The sequence below is a fragment of the Emys orbicularis genome, chromosome 8 (genome assembly GCF_028017835.1).
Source record: "Emys orbicularis isolate rEmyOrb1 chromosome 8, rEmyOrb1.hap1, whole genome shotgun sequence".
In the NCBI taxonomy this organism is placed as follows: Eukaryota; Metazoa; Chordata; order Testudines; family Emydidae; genus Emys; species Emys orbicularis.
The window spans coordinates 25,280,714-25,295,939 of record NC_088690.1 but is presented as its reverse complement, the minus strand read 5'-3'; the positions used below and the strand labels follow the sequence as shown (position 1 = coordinate 25,295,939).

The 15,226-nt window shown below is 44.6% G+C and overlaps 1 protein-coding gene across 1 annotated transcript in view; it reads right to left on the bottom strand.

The window, feature by feature from the left end:
- The window catches only part of AK5 (adenylate kinase 5), a 161,646-nt gene that overhangs the window by 23,503 nt on the left and 122,917 nt on the right, over positions 1-15,226 (bottom strand). The window contains exons 11-12 of the mRNA XM_065409668.1: positions 4,799-4,962; positions 2,561-2,677 (exon numbers count right to left, since the gene is read on the bottom strand). Coding sequence (XP_065265740.1) covers positions 2,561-2,677; positions 4,799-4,962 — 281 coding nt within the window. The remainder of the gene's footprint in view (positions 1-2,560; positions 2,678-4,798; positions 4,963-15,226) is intronic.

Below are 15,226 nucleotides of genomic sequence, written 5' to 3'. Positions count from 1 at the left end.
TGGTGGTGGGGCTGAGGTGGGCCTTAGTCCCCTCTTGCCATGAGGCCCCACCCCATGCTCCTCCTCTTCCCCCCTGAGGCCCCACCCCTGGCCGGGCCAGAAGCTGGGCAGTAGTAAGAGCCACCCAGGGAGTCTGGGCCACTGTGGGGAGCCTTGGACCCTCCACCTGCCTTGGGTGGCACAGACATGGGAGGGAGCAAGGACATGGGCTGTTCTTGGACAACCCGGCACCCCACCCAGGGCAGGTGGAGGGTCCGAGGCTCCCCACAGCAACCTGGGCTCCCTGGGCGGCTATTACCACTGCCTGGCTCTGGCTTGGCCAGGAGGGCAAGGCCTCCAGGTGAAGAAGGGGGGGCAGGGCCATGGAGGGAGAGGGGGGTTCCTGCATCTGTCCTGTTCTTACATTTTGAAATGGCAGTCACCCTAGTGAGGTGTGAGTTAAATGGTGGCCAGATATGCAAGTGGAACTCACTCAGTTAGGCCACTGAAGGCACTTCATCAGGTAACTGGACTCTGGCTGTCCATTCTGCACATTAAGAGGGCTGAGGTTTGAAGTGGGACCTTGATGATCTGTTGGCAGCTCAACACTACCAGGCAGCTCCCCTTTGGGCAAGTCTGTAGGAGCTGTGCTAAACTTGTCTCAGCTGGAAGTTGCCCTTTGCAGCTTTTACACTCTGCTGTGCTGATCAGTGCCACGGGGCGTTAATTGGACTATTCAGTGTTAAATACTTCCATAAAGTATTATGAGTTTTCACAGCTGCGTGGGACATCAACAAGGCTAGTGGGTGCAGAGTTCTGGCCTCTGATAACTGAGGTTCTCTGGGTCTGTGAATCAATATTTCAATTTAAGGAATCATGATTACTACCTCTGTCTTTCGCCAATAGAACGTTGACGTGCTAGAGATGGTTCTTGGGAACTTTTATTAAAATTTTGCCACCAAACTGAAGGGATGGCTTTCCTGCCCCCTCCCACTATTACTGCCAGAGAACTTTTCCTCTTGGGATTCTGCTGAAGGTTTAAAAAAAAAAAATCCAAACATGCAGCCTCTGGAATGAATCTGATTGCACCTCATGTCAGTCTGTTCTAAGTATTTTCCAGGGTAGGATATGTCCCCCATCTCCTCCCACACCATTTAAGTTACACAGATCAAACACAGCTGAACTATCAATGTACTGAGTAGAAGCCTGAGCCTGAAATGAAAACCTTTGCTCAGTTGAATGTTCCTTACTTACACTACTCATTACTCTATTTGCATGAGAAAGAACTACTCATTTGAGTAAGGGTTTTCATACTCCGATCCTATTTCAGGTATAGTCACTTCCAATAAGTGCAATCACTATAAGTTTATTTGTCCAGTGGTGCTGCCCCCTGCCCCTTTCCCCTTGGATACAGAGTTTCTCCAGTCCTGCCCTTCCACTCTGCAAAGACATGCAAATACATGTGGCGTTTATCAGAGGCAGAGAGGGAACATTTCTGTGGGAGTCCCTTTGTTAAATTGGCACACACTATTGGAAAGAGACATGGGAGAATTACTTAATTTTGTGCACAGGGAGGCACTAATGGACCAAAAATGAATCTGTGACCTGCCCAACTTTATTACTAATTATCTTGACTGGGTGTTGAAGCCATTTCTCCCACCTCCTGTGGCTGTTGTGACTCTTTTGTAGTGAACAGAATCTATATAAAGCAACTAAAGGTCCATTGATGACTCAATAAGTCTTCACAACATTTTAAATGAGTTACAAGAGAATGTGTAGAGTGAAGGTGCAATATAATGGAATACATAATAATTATTTTCCTCCAGGATATAAACTAATCAGCCACTCCTGTTCTGCTTTTTCATTGTGCTAGTGAGCTTGTGCAAATTCAATCCAGGCACTTATTTAGAGAGAATGGAATATTTTCTGCAGGCTGAGAAATCAATAACTGAGACTTCTCTGTAGATCTTTGTGCACAGTGAAAAAATCAATAGCTTCCTTAATCTTTGTAAACTACCATACAAAAACTTGCAAAATGCTCTTTTATGAGTATTTCAGCATGCTACCTACCACAATAATTTGGCCTGTGCTTTGCTCAGTCACAATGGTTGCAGGCACTGAGAGCTCTGACTCAACTTAAAGAGAGAGCTTAATAATGCATCTAATAGTGCTTGAAATTCTGTTATCCCACATTGCCTTTTGATGAGAGATGCAGTAGCAGCACAAGCAAACTGAAGGTGTAGCTATAGTGAGAAAAGTGACTCTCAAAATGGCAATATCTTACTAAACAGAATTGCTCTCGTCTGTATTTAATGTAACTTAAATGGCTAAAATCAATTTTTATTCCTTCTGGCACTGCAGAGACCATATAATTGGCGGAGTAAGCTGGATTCACTGTATTGCTGGCATTCCAGATCCCCAGTGATCAATAGCAACTCTCTACTCTCTTAGCCAACAAGTTGGAACAGTGGCTTATAAAGAGTCATATCTGTCAAAAATAGGGACCTGAGTAGCTGATTTGTGTGTCAGATGCAAGTTGAATTTTAATATCAGCAATAATGGTAAATAACTAGATGTTCACCTTGCATTCAAATTCTTCTCCTTGTTTCACGTCCCAGGGATACCCATCAATCAGAAATCCCTTTGTGTCTCCTAAACGGGCAATCATGGCTTCCTTCAGTAGCGCCAAAACAATATCCTGTATTGAAGAAAAAGAATTCTTTGGTTACTAATAAATATTCCTTTAAAGGGCTCAGTTTTTACACATGGACTTTAATCCTATGTCTTCACGAACTACCATAACTCTGCTTTGCTTCGAGCAGGTCCCTTGAAAGCTGGCTTTTTTTTTTTCTAGCTGCCCAGGGAGAGGGTAGTTTGCTATAGGGGAGGAATAGCTTTCCCTCAGGAACAGCTATGTCATGCAAACCCAGAACCAGGGTCAGAACAAAACCTGTTCTGGATTTTCCAGGATCTTTCCTGTTGTGATGTGCTGTTGTTGTGGGACATATCTGAGTCTCAAAATCTATCTGGGGACTGTGACAGACTGACACTGTCCTGTAATAGCCTGAACAAACCTTATGGAATTAAGATAAACTTTACTGAAGTAAGTTAAACTGTACTGAATTAATACATTTGGAGTACATTGTATTAAAATGCAGTTGTGTATGTATTACTATGGCACCCTATCCACCTTCTCAAGTTGGGAGGGGGATGCTAATGTAATTCCTCCATTATCAGCCCTTTGACACCCCTCTGCCCCAAGGTCTGTATATACTAGTTCAAACCAGATTCTCCAGGAACCAACAAGCAAAGAAATGGTTTTTGGATAACTAGCCTGGTTTTAAACTGGCTGATGGCCTTCCTCCTGATCCTGCAAATGGACAGGAGCCCTAGTCCATGAGGACCCCAATTATTAGCATAGGGTTGAAAGGACTGGACCTACTGAGGTCCCATAAAACTGGGTGCTTGTTCTGAGCTGAAGCTGTGATGAACTGGTAACTACAAAGAATCCCCTTGGGAGGGGAGTGGAAGGACTGCTCGTGTCAGAATCCATGTTAGGGTTAATTCTGGTAAGCTTATTAGCATGTGTGTGGGTTCTTTTATTGTTTTTAATATGTTTTCTCTGTAGTGTTTTTACCCTAAGAATAAAGCAGGCTTGCATAGGAAGTGCTGTGTGGTAACTTATAACTGTAGCAATTACACCTAACCATCTCTGATGAGAAAGCAAGCAGGTGTTGGTGAGCAACCTGTCTGTGCTGGAAAGAACACAATGAAGGCAGGAAGCTGTGCAGCCTGGAAATACCCCAGTCAGAAGGGAAAGAGACACTGGTCCCCATCCAGAAAGGCAACAACTGAGGAGCTGGAAACCTGAGAGTGCCCTTGCTCGATCACTGTGGGGAAATACAGGTGCGGGTGCCCTGAACTGTGTGGACCATGAAACTTTATGACATTATAATGATACTTCACAATCTGATTGTATTTTGACACAGCATCACATTGTGTCAATGCAATGTCATGGTATCTTGTTGTAAATGACAAGAGAGTTTGTCCCACCAGACAAACTGGGGAAGATAACAACACTAAGCTAGACTCAGTACTCCTTTTAATTTCCTATGGGCAGCATTTCTTGATGCCTTTTATTAACACACACATCTCTTGATCTAACTGCACTTGCTGCACATCATATTGTCCCTGATTCTGGCCTGTAGCCTGGCCCCGTTATGCTGCTCAGATGCTGTAAAGTGCAGGGACCTCTCCCGCCCCTCCGCCCCGCATCTGGGAATTATTGTAGTTCAGAGGGATTTCCTGGCCAGAGACTGAAATAACAGCCCCTACACCTCTTCACAGTCCCTGTCAGTTGGCGCTCAGCTATTCTGGGCTGCCAGCCAGTTCCTTAGGGAGCCATTGCAGTTAATGTAAATTAAAATAGCTGCTAGGGATGCTCCAATTTACACTGAAGGCCATGCCAGCTCTGGGACCAGCCCAGAATTTGGAAGCTGTAAAAGTGGCATAAAGTTCCCTTTGCTGCTACTTCTGTGTTGCATCTTTTGCAAGGGGTAGCTTGCAATCTGGCCCATTGTGTTTAATAATTAATCTACCATAAGGAATTTATGGGTATGGTGTGAGAAGGGATAACTACGTCACCAGTATACAAAAGAAAGAGAAATGCCACATATCTGGGAATTAGGGATCCTCTCTACCAAGCTCTAGGCTTACTTCCCCTCAGATGGGAATACATACCAGTGCTGCTTTCCTATTTCCACACTTTTTGAGGGACACCCACTGCCCCCTTTATTTTGCAAATGAAACTGCAGCTTACTCCAGGCACCAGTTCGCCACATTCCATGATGTCTTTGATCAGTTTGCTCCTCTCTGATGATGAGGTTAATTCACGTCGGAGGAGGTCACCAGTAGACAGATGTGTAAATCCATATTTCTGTGCTAATTGTTCACACTGGGTTCCTTTGCCAGAGCCAGGGCCACCTTCATGAGGGGGGAAAAAATCTAGAGTTAGAAACAGAAATTGCGGGGAGCTAAACAATTGGCCTTTTTATTAATCACTGCAGTTGGGAAAATGTAATGAAAATAACATGACTTCTTGTACTGACTGGGCGTTCAAGTACATAGTTATTTAAAGCATTCTGTGCAGAAACTGCCTCGTAACGTACTACCATTGTAAGTAACACTGCTGAGAAGAGAGCAAGCCCCTAGATTGAGGATTTTAGCTCTTAAAATAAGTTATTCCTTTTTCTCTTCATTATGTGGTAACTATTTGGGGAACAGAAATCAGTGTAACTTTCAGTGCCATTAACAGATTCTCCTTTCACACTGATTTCACACTGGTGTACCAGTGGAGGCCCTTGGAATAAGCAATGTAACTTAATGGCAGTAAATTACCAGGCAGATACTGCATAGAATTTCTTAGCTAATTAACTGTGACCTGACGGCCCACACACTACAAGAAGTGATGGTATTTTCTTGTACAGAGATGCACCAATAGGTAGCAGAAGATTCTGCTCGCCCCTTCCCCAGGGGGAGCCAGTTTCTTTTGTGGTTTGTCCATTCCAGTGGCTGACAGATTAAACTGGAAGCTTTGTTCATTCTCCTCAGTGTTGGGAGATACTGGTTTGTTCTCCAGAGGCAAATCATGAGAGTTTAAAGAAAGCCAGAAATAAATTGTGGTTTGTGGTCTGTCTTTTGATTTTTGAACTCTTCCTGCCCATCGCTGATGTGTGAGTGACAATTAGTACTGTCCATTAGTACTGTCCACTCCAGATTTACTGGGAAAGGTGACTTGCTCCTGCTGCAGCAGTTTTCACTCCCACATCAACCAGACCCCTGACCAGCACTTAATTCCCAGCTTCCCCTTTCCCCCACATCTGCCCAGGCCCCCCAGCCTCACCACTGCTCCTTCCCTGGCTGGGCATTGCAGGGAAGGAGCTGATGAACTGGGGCTGTTGCTCACAGGAGAGGAAGGCTGCTGGCCTCTTCCTGCTCCTTCTTCCCCTCTCTCTTTCTGTGAGAAACTGAGAATAGCTTTGGGAGCTGAGGGTGTGGGGAGGGAGCTCTTTCTGCAGTAGCTTTAATTGCTTGCTCTACCCCAGGAGGCAGGGCAGGGGGCAGACAGCCAGTCAGAGGGGGATTTCCCGCAGGCAGAGCTCAAGTTTGTTAGAGCACTGGAGCCTCTCAGGCCATCAGGAGAAAGGCTCCAGCCCAGCCAGAATCCCATCACGCATGGAAAAACTGAGAGAGCTGGCCACCAGAGAGCAGTGCCAGCCTTGGGGCACCAGGACTTTAGCCCTTCTGGAGTCAGTCTCACTAGATGCTCCAGCCTTAAAATTGTTTTCATCCCTGCCTGGGGAAAACCCTATCTGAGCGTCTGGTTCTCCCAGGACCTGCCTCCTGGGAAAGAGCAGCCAATCAGGGCTGCTGCAGGAAGCAGGCAGAGTTCCGCTCCCCCCCCCCATCCTCTCAGGAGCTGAGAGACATTTCTGGGTTGGCAAGGCGAGGAGAGGGAGCAGCCACTGCCATTGTCACGAGAAGGGAGGAAGGAGGAAGAAGCAGAAAGGAACCAGTGGCTCAGGACAGCTTAGGGTCGCTGCTTCCCCCTTCCCACCTGTGAATAATGGGTCAGTCTGCTCCTCCCTCACGTCTCCATCCCTGCAACACTAGCCTGACAAGGGGGCGAAGGGACAAAGAACATTGGGAGCTGCCTCCCACCAGCCTGGGAAGGGGGTGAGGGGATGAAGAACCCCTGGAGCTGCCCCTCACCAGCCTGGGAGGTGGGTGAAGAACTCCTGGAGCTGCAGGAAGAGCAGAGAGGTGTGTGGGGGGCCTATATGAAGCTAGGAAAGGGGCAGAGTTGGTGTGTGTGTGTGTGTGTGTGTGTGTGTGTGTGTGTGTGTGTGTGTGTGTGTGTGAAGGGGGGAGTGGGTAGGATGAATTTAATTGCCAGCCTGTGGGATGGGCAGATATGGGTCTGGGGTGGCAGAACTGCTCAATTAGAATATTTGGGTTTGGGGAGAAGCTGGAAGCTCAGCAGCACCATTACCAGGCAGCATTTTATACAAGCCTGTGTAACTAGACCTCAGCTGGGTCTTCCAGGGTGAGAGCATCTGCAGTAGGCACCAAAAAATCACCTTACTCTGTACATCTGGGAGAGCTAGTAACACTCTCATTGTTGCACATGGGGGCAAGGGAGAGTTCAAAAATCAAGACAGCCCAAAACCACAGTATAATCGTTAAAAGTAAACCTTATGATTTGGGTGTCTGACTCACGGTTTTTGAACGTTTGAGGTTGGCAATCAACGCTGTCAACTCTTTAATATCCAAATACTATGCATACTACTCCACTATGTGACTGAGTCCAAGATTCATCCATTTTTCTTTCTTGATTGCTTTAGTGAACAAATATGGGCTGACACACTCATGAATTTAGCCATCAATCCCCTTCAAGCACAAAAGTATCCATGTTCCAGGCCTTCACATTGAGTTGTAAGAAAATGCTGCCCCAGACAGATATCGTTCAGTGGCATTACAGTGGTGTAACTGAGAACAGAAATTTGGCCAGAATGTAACAGTGACAAAAGAATGCATTTGTCTTGTATAAACGCGGTGCCTTTTATTGGAGAGTCACAATGAACACTGTTAACATACAATGAAAGCATCAGGCGCTGCATCTTCACTGGGAATGTTTTTGGGGGAAGGGTTAATCTTTGGGATAACCTCATTTTCTTCCCTTTAGAAAGATAGGTGTCCGGATGCCTTGTGTGAGGTGGCACTGTGCAGGCCCAAAGGCAGAAATGTAAGCATCTAGGAAATTTTTACTGCAAAAACTTAGGTGCTGAGTGAGTCTAGGCACATACAGGGTTAGGCAACTCATAGGTGCCTAACTCTATAGGTGCTCTAGGGCTGGAGCACCCACCGGGAAAAAATGGTGGGTTCTGAGCACCCACCGGCAGCCCCCCTATCCGCTCCCCTCAATCCCCCCAGTGGTGAGCCCCACGGATGAGCACCTCCCCCTTCCTCCCCACACGCCCGCCTGCCATAATCAGATGTTTCACGGCATGCAAGCAGGAGGCTGGGAGGGAGGGGGGAGGAGGGAGGACACAGCACGCATGCAAGCAGGAGGCTGGGAGGGAGGGGCGGAACTGGTCAGGAAGAGTTGGGGCAGGGGGGTGGGAAGAGGCAGGGCAGGGTGGGACATTGGGGGATAGGGTGGAGTGGGTGCAAGGCCTGGGGCAGAGCCAGGGGGCGAGCACCCCCTGGCACTTTAGAAAGTTGGCACTTGTGGGGCAGCTGCTGAGCAGGGATTACAGTAGTCTAAAACTGGGATTAAGGCAACTCAGTACCTTTGTGGATCCAGGCCTAGGTATCTGGGTACCAGCTACAGATGAGGGTTCAGTGGTAAATATGAGCCAGCTAGCCCGACAGAGTCCTGCCCAGTGCATTAGGCACAGTAGCCTCACCTCCTCACTCCACATGGGGAGGAGCCTCACAGCCTCCTGATTTCATATTCACTCAGCTTTCCCCCTCATATGTTGTATCACCCTTGTCTGTTCATCCCCCCCCCCAGACCTCTGCAGCCCTTCAGCTGCCTTACCTCACCCCCCCAGCTCACTGTGCTCTCTCCAGCTCATTCTTCCCGCCTCCCATTTTTACACGGCTCCCCCTCAGTTTTCCTCTCCTTTTACCAACTCCTCTCTTACACCAACAACCCTTTCCTCAACCCAGAGTGCCCCCAAACAAAGTTTAAAAATATAAATAAAACAGTTATGTAAACAAATATGAAAAAGACCAGCCCTGGCATTAATGTGCCATGTGACTGCCATCATCTCGAGCACGTTGCTTGTTCATTACATCCTCTCTCTCCGTCCTTCCTCTGTTTTTGCCTTTTTAGACTGTAAGCATATACCAAATTCCTGAAACTCACTCTAACGGAAAACCTTAACACCAGCCTCATACTTTCTTTAGGCACATATAGCATGTACCAGCAGACACGTACATCCCTACGGCCACAGTAATGGTGTTGAGGCTGGCATTCAGGTTTTGCATTAGAGTGTGAATTTCAGGAATTTGACGTGTATGCTGTGTTTCTGTCTGTCAGGGAAGCTGAAGGGAGCTAGGAGTGCTGGAAGCCTGGCGTTTGTTAGTGTGATTGGCTAAGAGATGTCTTGGTGGGAAGGTATGTGAAAGAAGGTTCCCTTAATGAAACTTCTCCTTGCTTTTCAGGGAGTGCACTGATGAGATTGGCACTTAAGTAATCTTAACTGTAAATCAACAGTATTTTGTGCAGTAAAAACACTGTTGCAAAATGTGTCTTTTTCAATGTCTTGTTACATTAATGTAGCATTCTAAAACAGAAGAAAGTGCACTCTCCACAGTGCTTGACACTTGCCAAATAAAGATACTAGATTTATAAAGCTGCACATTAAACAACAGTTAGATACTTGCAGCTAGAAACCTTCAGGTACGGAGCTTCCACTGCAATTTCTTTCACATTATTTTTCAAACAGAACAGAGCAAAGACCCTGAAATAATCAGTTAACAGTCTTCACAATGGCCCAGTAGTTATGCCATGTTTTGAAGTAGGAACATGTGCCCTTGCTTTTGTAATAAAGGCGTAAAACACTGTTGAATACTATCAGTTTTTGTATGCTGTCATTTTTTGCTCCACCTACATGTTTTTGGAAGATGGCTGAGTGTTAACCAGCAACAGAATGATCATTGGCAACTGGCTGTTCATCTTGCAATATTAATCTCATCCTTTCTGATTTAATCTCATCCTTTCTGATTTTAAATATGTCATGACCATAAAGAGCTAAACTCTAAGGGTATGTGTCTACACTACCTGCCGGATCGGCGGGCAGCGATTGATCCAGCGGGGATCGATTTATCGTGTCTAGTCTAGACACGATAAATCGATCCCCGAGCGCTCTCCCGTCGACTCCTGTACTCCTGCACCACGAGAAGCGCAGGCAGAGTCGACGGGGAAGTGGCAGCAGTCGACTCACTGCGGTGAAGAAACCACGGTAAGTCGATCTAAGTACGTTGACTTCAGCTATGTTATTCACGTAGCTGAAGTTGCGTAACTTAGATCGATCCCCCCCTCACCCTCCCAGTGTAGACCAGGGCTAAGCAAACTCACATACACAGTATGAATGTGTCATTATTCACAAGGATAGTGTGGAATATATGTTTGGATTTAAATGTGTCTGGCTATACACATTCTTCATAGATGATCATCTGAGTGCTACATATCATTAGTAGACAACTGGCAATTTAAAAAAAAAGAAAAACAGATATGTGTAAACTTTGACAATTGCAGATCTAGTTCTGCAGTTTTTTCTAGAGGCAAAACTGCCACTAAGCTCAGGACTGCATGATCAGACCTGAGAGGATAAGTATGAACTATCCCTGCTTCCTTCTACAATTAGTTACAAATTACAGGACAGAATTGACTTGGCACATTTTACTGTTGACTGTTTTATTTAATCCTAAATCTGTTACCATAAATTTAATTGATTTTGTGCATTTACAATACTGATATATAAAACAGCCACCGGCAGGAACCCAAGATTGTGGTTGCCTTAAAGAAAAAAAATCACATTTTATTTTTTTTTGGTCATTATTCTCCAAAAAAGTAAATTAATATTTTTTAAAATATTGAGTACCATCTCATAGAGAAAATGTGAGTTACAGAGGACCCTGAGTTTTCCAGTAATTTATACTTTTTATGAGAAACACTGGTTTGGTGGACAAGGTATTGGCCTGGGAGCCTGGATTCTAATCCCACCTCTGTAACTAACCTGCTATGTGACCTTGGGCAAGTTTCCTTACTGGTTTCTCTCCCACCTTTTGTGTCTTGTCTATTTAGATTGTAGGCAGTTAGGGTCATGGACCATCTCTTACTCTGTGCAGTGCCTAGCACAAGGAGGCACCAATCTTGGCCTCTAGGAGTATGTCTACACTGCAATTAAAAACCTGCCCTGGCCTGTGCCAGCTGACTTGGGCTTGCAGGGCTCAGGCAAAGGGACTGTTTAATTGCTGTGTAGACTTTCCAGCAGGGGCTGGAGCCTGGGCTTTAAAACCCTGCGAGGTGGGAGGATCCCAGAGCTCAAGCTGCAGCCCAAACCCAAATGTCTACATTGCAATTAAACAGCCCCTGAGAGCCCTCACAAGTCATCTGCCATGGGCCAGCCGCGAATGTCTACTTGCAGTGTAGACATTCCCTAAGTGCTACCATAATTAATTATACAACCATTTCGAAGATAAAACTGTACAAGAAATATGAATGCAAATAACATGATGGGAGGCTAGGAAGCCCAGTGATGGAAAGTACAATAACACTGTTCCCATGTTTGAAGTTCTTTGTCCTATACCTCTTGTTTTCTTTCCTGCCACTAATTGCACAGTTCCCTAAACGATGTAAGTTGTGCCAGGAAAGGTCCCAGAATGCTAACAGTTTTGAGCTTGTATGTTGTGAGAGCAGGCTTTTTGTTTTTTAAGCCTGAACCTCATTTTTTTAATGGGAATGAGGGCACTAAGCACCTCACAGAATTGCACTCAGAATGAAGGGATGCAAGTCACGAATGAAGGTGCAAAGACCGCAGGATGGTAGGATGTAGCTCTTTATATTAGAAACTGTCCCTTTGTAACAAAGTAACACAGTAATAAAAAAAAATGGAGTAAATATTCAGGTTTAGGGCTAGCCTATGTCTTGCCTTTGTACAGGTGCACAGGGAGAAGGTGGAAGGACGCTTCCAGCATTCAACTCAAGGGCCAGTCACAGCCCCTTTACTCTTGGAGGTGCAGAAACTACTTCCTCCTACCAAGCCCAGAAGCAGGTGGGGCCACATGGTGGAGTTCCATTTTCTTCATCTCACTGTTCAGAATGCTCTGTCCCCATTGCCTGATTTGCTAAACCCTGGTCTCTCTAGCTGAGGAGTTTTGGGGGGTTGCAGATGAACATCCCTTCATATTGTACAACACTCAATGCAAGGTCCAACAATGAAAGTTTACAAATCTTAAACCAACCAGTGCAAAGAGTAGGGAGAGTTCACTTCTAATATTCTTCTTAGGAACACCCACACTTTTGGCTGCTGGTCCAGAAGGCTTATTATCACAGACCTACCTGTGGCCAAAAGACTAGACAAGAAAATAATGTTTACTTCATGATCTGTGCCAGTATGAATATACATGCTGTTAGATGAGTGTTAGTTGTAAAATCAGAGTTAATAAGCCATGGACAAGAGCAAAGGTAGGATACTGCCGAGCTGGACTAAGGGCTGAACTTTGGTGGGTTAATTGCCAGCAATGAATCAAGATCCACTGAGGGAGGTGCTCTCAGCTGTGAGCTAATTAGACACAGCTGACCCTCACTGGGCACAGCTGACTCCCATTGGGCTCAGCACCAGAAAGAGGGACTGGTTAACGCTTAAGGGGGAGCGGGTGATATGGACGAGAAGGAATAAAAAATGCTGTCTTGTATGGTTTGTATTTTTCTGTTTGGAGTTTATTGCTTTTAGCTTATACACACACACACAAAAAAGTGCAGAAAGAGACTATATTACTATTTTTGTGTTTTGTTTAAATGATATTGTTTCAGGAGAATATTTCTTCCTTCCAACTAATACAGTAGAGAGAGTGCTTATGAAGTTGTTAAGACTTTTTACCATTGCTTGGAGCGATATGTCATTTAATACTTATCACTCTTCTTTTAAAGCTATTTTGTACCAACTGTTACATTGAACAAAGGATGTGGGTAAGAATAAGATTCTTCTAAGCTTTCTCTCGTAATCTAACACTTTAAAAAAGAAATGAGTGTTTACTGCTATGGCCCCTTCCACTGTATTATCTGATCACCTCATAAATTAATTTATTTACCTTTGCAACACACTTTTGAGGCAGGCTAATATTACTACTTCGCTTCATGGATATGGAACCCAAGGCACAGAGGGATTAAGTGAGCTATCCAAGATCGCATTGCAAGTCTGTGGCAGAACATACAACAGAAGGCCAATCCTTCCAAGTCTCAGTCCAGTGTCTAAATCAGTGGTTCCCAAACTTATTCCGCCACTTTTTCAGGGAAAGCCCCTGGCAGGCCGGGCCGGGCCGGTTTGTTTACCTGCCACGTCCGCAGGTTCGGCCAATCGCAGCTCCCAGTGGCCGCGGTTCGCTACTCCAGGCCAATGGGAGCTGCTGGAAGCAGCACGGGCCGAGGGACGCACTGGCCGCCGCTTCCAGCAGCTCCCATTGGCCTGCAGCAGCGAACCGCGGCCACTGGGAGCCGCGATCGGCCGAACCTGCGGACGTGGCAGGTAAACAAACCGGCCCGGCCCGCCAGGGGCTTTCCCTGCACAAGCGGTGGAACAAGTTTGGGAACCACTGGTCTAAATCAAACTACAAGACCATCCTTCCAGCTATGTGTATGCAATCAATAAAGATAATACAGGGGAAATCATCATTAGGCTAGAGACGCTTAGATTTCTTTAAAACATTGTTAATTACAAACAGGAACATTTTCTCTGGCTCTCCTAGCTAGCTGATGTTCTATTTATCCATTACTCATCTGTGTTGGAAATGTGAATCTCCTTTAGTGAGAGAGCAGATTCACACCGATCAAAATAGAAAATGAATATTCTTAATGGATGGTGCAGCTCAGGACTGATGCTAATAAAACCTTAAGCCATATCAGTGATTAGAAAGGAATCATCTGGCTATCAATGCACTTTGAGGCATCAGTGTGTCTGTGTTGCATCTGTCAATACACTAACCTTTTGTATATTCAAGCTTTTAATTTTTTATAATATAAATGGTACTATATATTTATATATATATATTAGGGCTGTCGATTAATTGCAGTTAACGTACATGATTAACTAAAAAAATGAATTGTGATTAAAAAAATTAATCGCGATTAACCACACTGTTAAACAACAGAATACCAATTGAAATTTATAAAATATTTTTGGATGTTTTTCTACATTTTCAAATATATTGATTTCTATTACAACACAGAATCTAAAGTGCTCAGTGCTCACTTTATATTATTTTTTATTACAAATATTTGCACTGTAAAAATGGTAAACAAAAGAAACAGTATTTTTCAATTCACCTCATACAAGTACCGTAGTGCAATCTCTTTATTGTGAAAGTATAACTTACAAATTGTAGATTTTTTTGTTACATTGTTTTGGTTTTGAGTGCAATTACATAAAACTTTAGAACCTACAAGTCCACTCGGTCCCACTTCTTGTTCAGCCAATTGCTAAGAGAAACAAGTTTATTTACATTTACGGGAGATAATGCTGCCCGCTTCTTATTTACAATGTCACCTGAAAATGAGAACAGACGTTCACATGGCACTTTTGTAGCCAGCGTTGCAAGGTATTTACGTGCCAGATATGCTAAACATTCATATGCCCCTTCATGCTTTGGCCACCATTCCAGAGGACATGCTTTCATGCTGATGATGCTCATTAAAAAAATAATGTGCTAATTAAATTTGTGACTGAACTCCTTGGGGAGAATTGTATGTCTCCTGTTCTGTTTTACCCACATTCTGTCATATGTTTCATGTTATAGTAGTCTTGGATGATGTCCCAGCATATGTTTGTTTTAAGAACACTTTCACAGCAGATTTGACAAAACTCAAAGAAGGTCCCAATGTGAGATTCCTAAAAATAGCTACAGCATTCGACCCAAGGTTTAAAAATCTGAAGTGCCTTCCAAAATCTGAGAGGGACGAGGTGTGGAGCATACTTTCAGATGTCTTAAAAGAGCAACACTCAGATGCAGAAACTACAGAACCCGAACCACCAAAAAAATAAATCAACCTTCTGCTGGTGGCATCTGACTCGGGTGATGAAAATGAACATGCATCAGTTCACTCTGCTTTGGATTGTTATCAAGCAGAACCCGTCATCAGAATGGATGCATGTCCCCTGGAATGGTGGTTGAAGCATGAAGGGATATCTGAATCTTTAGCAAATCTGGCACATAAATATCTTGCGACACCAGCTACAACAGTGCCATGCGAACACCTGTTCTCACTTTCAGGTGACGTTGTAAACAAGAAGCGGGCCACATTATCTCCTGCAAATTGTAACCAAACTTGTTTGTCTGAGCGATTGGCTGAAGTAGGACTGAATGGACTTGTAGGCTATAAAGTTTTACATTGTTTTATTTTTGAGTGCAGTTATTTTTTGTGCATAATTCTACATTTGTAAGTTCAACTTTCATGATA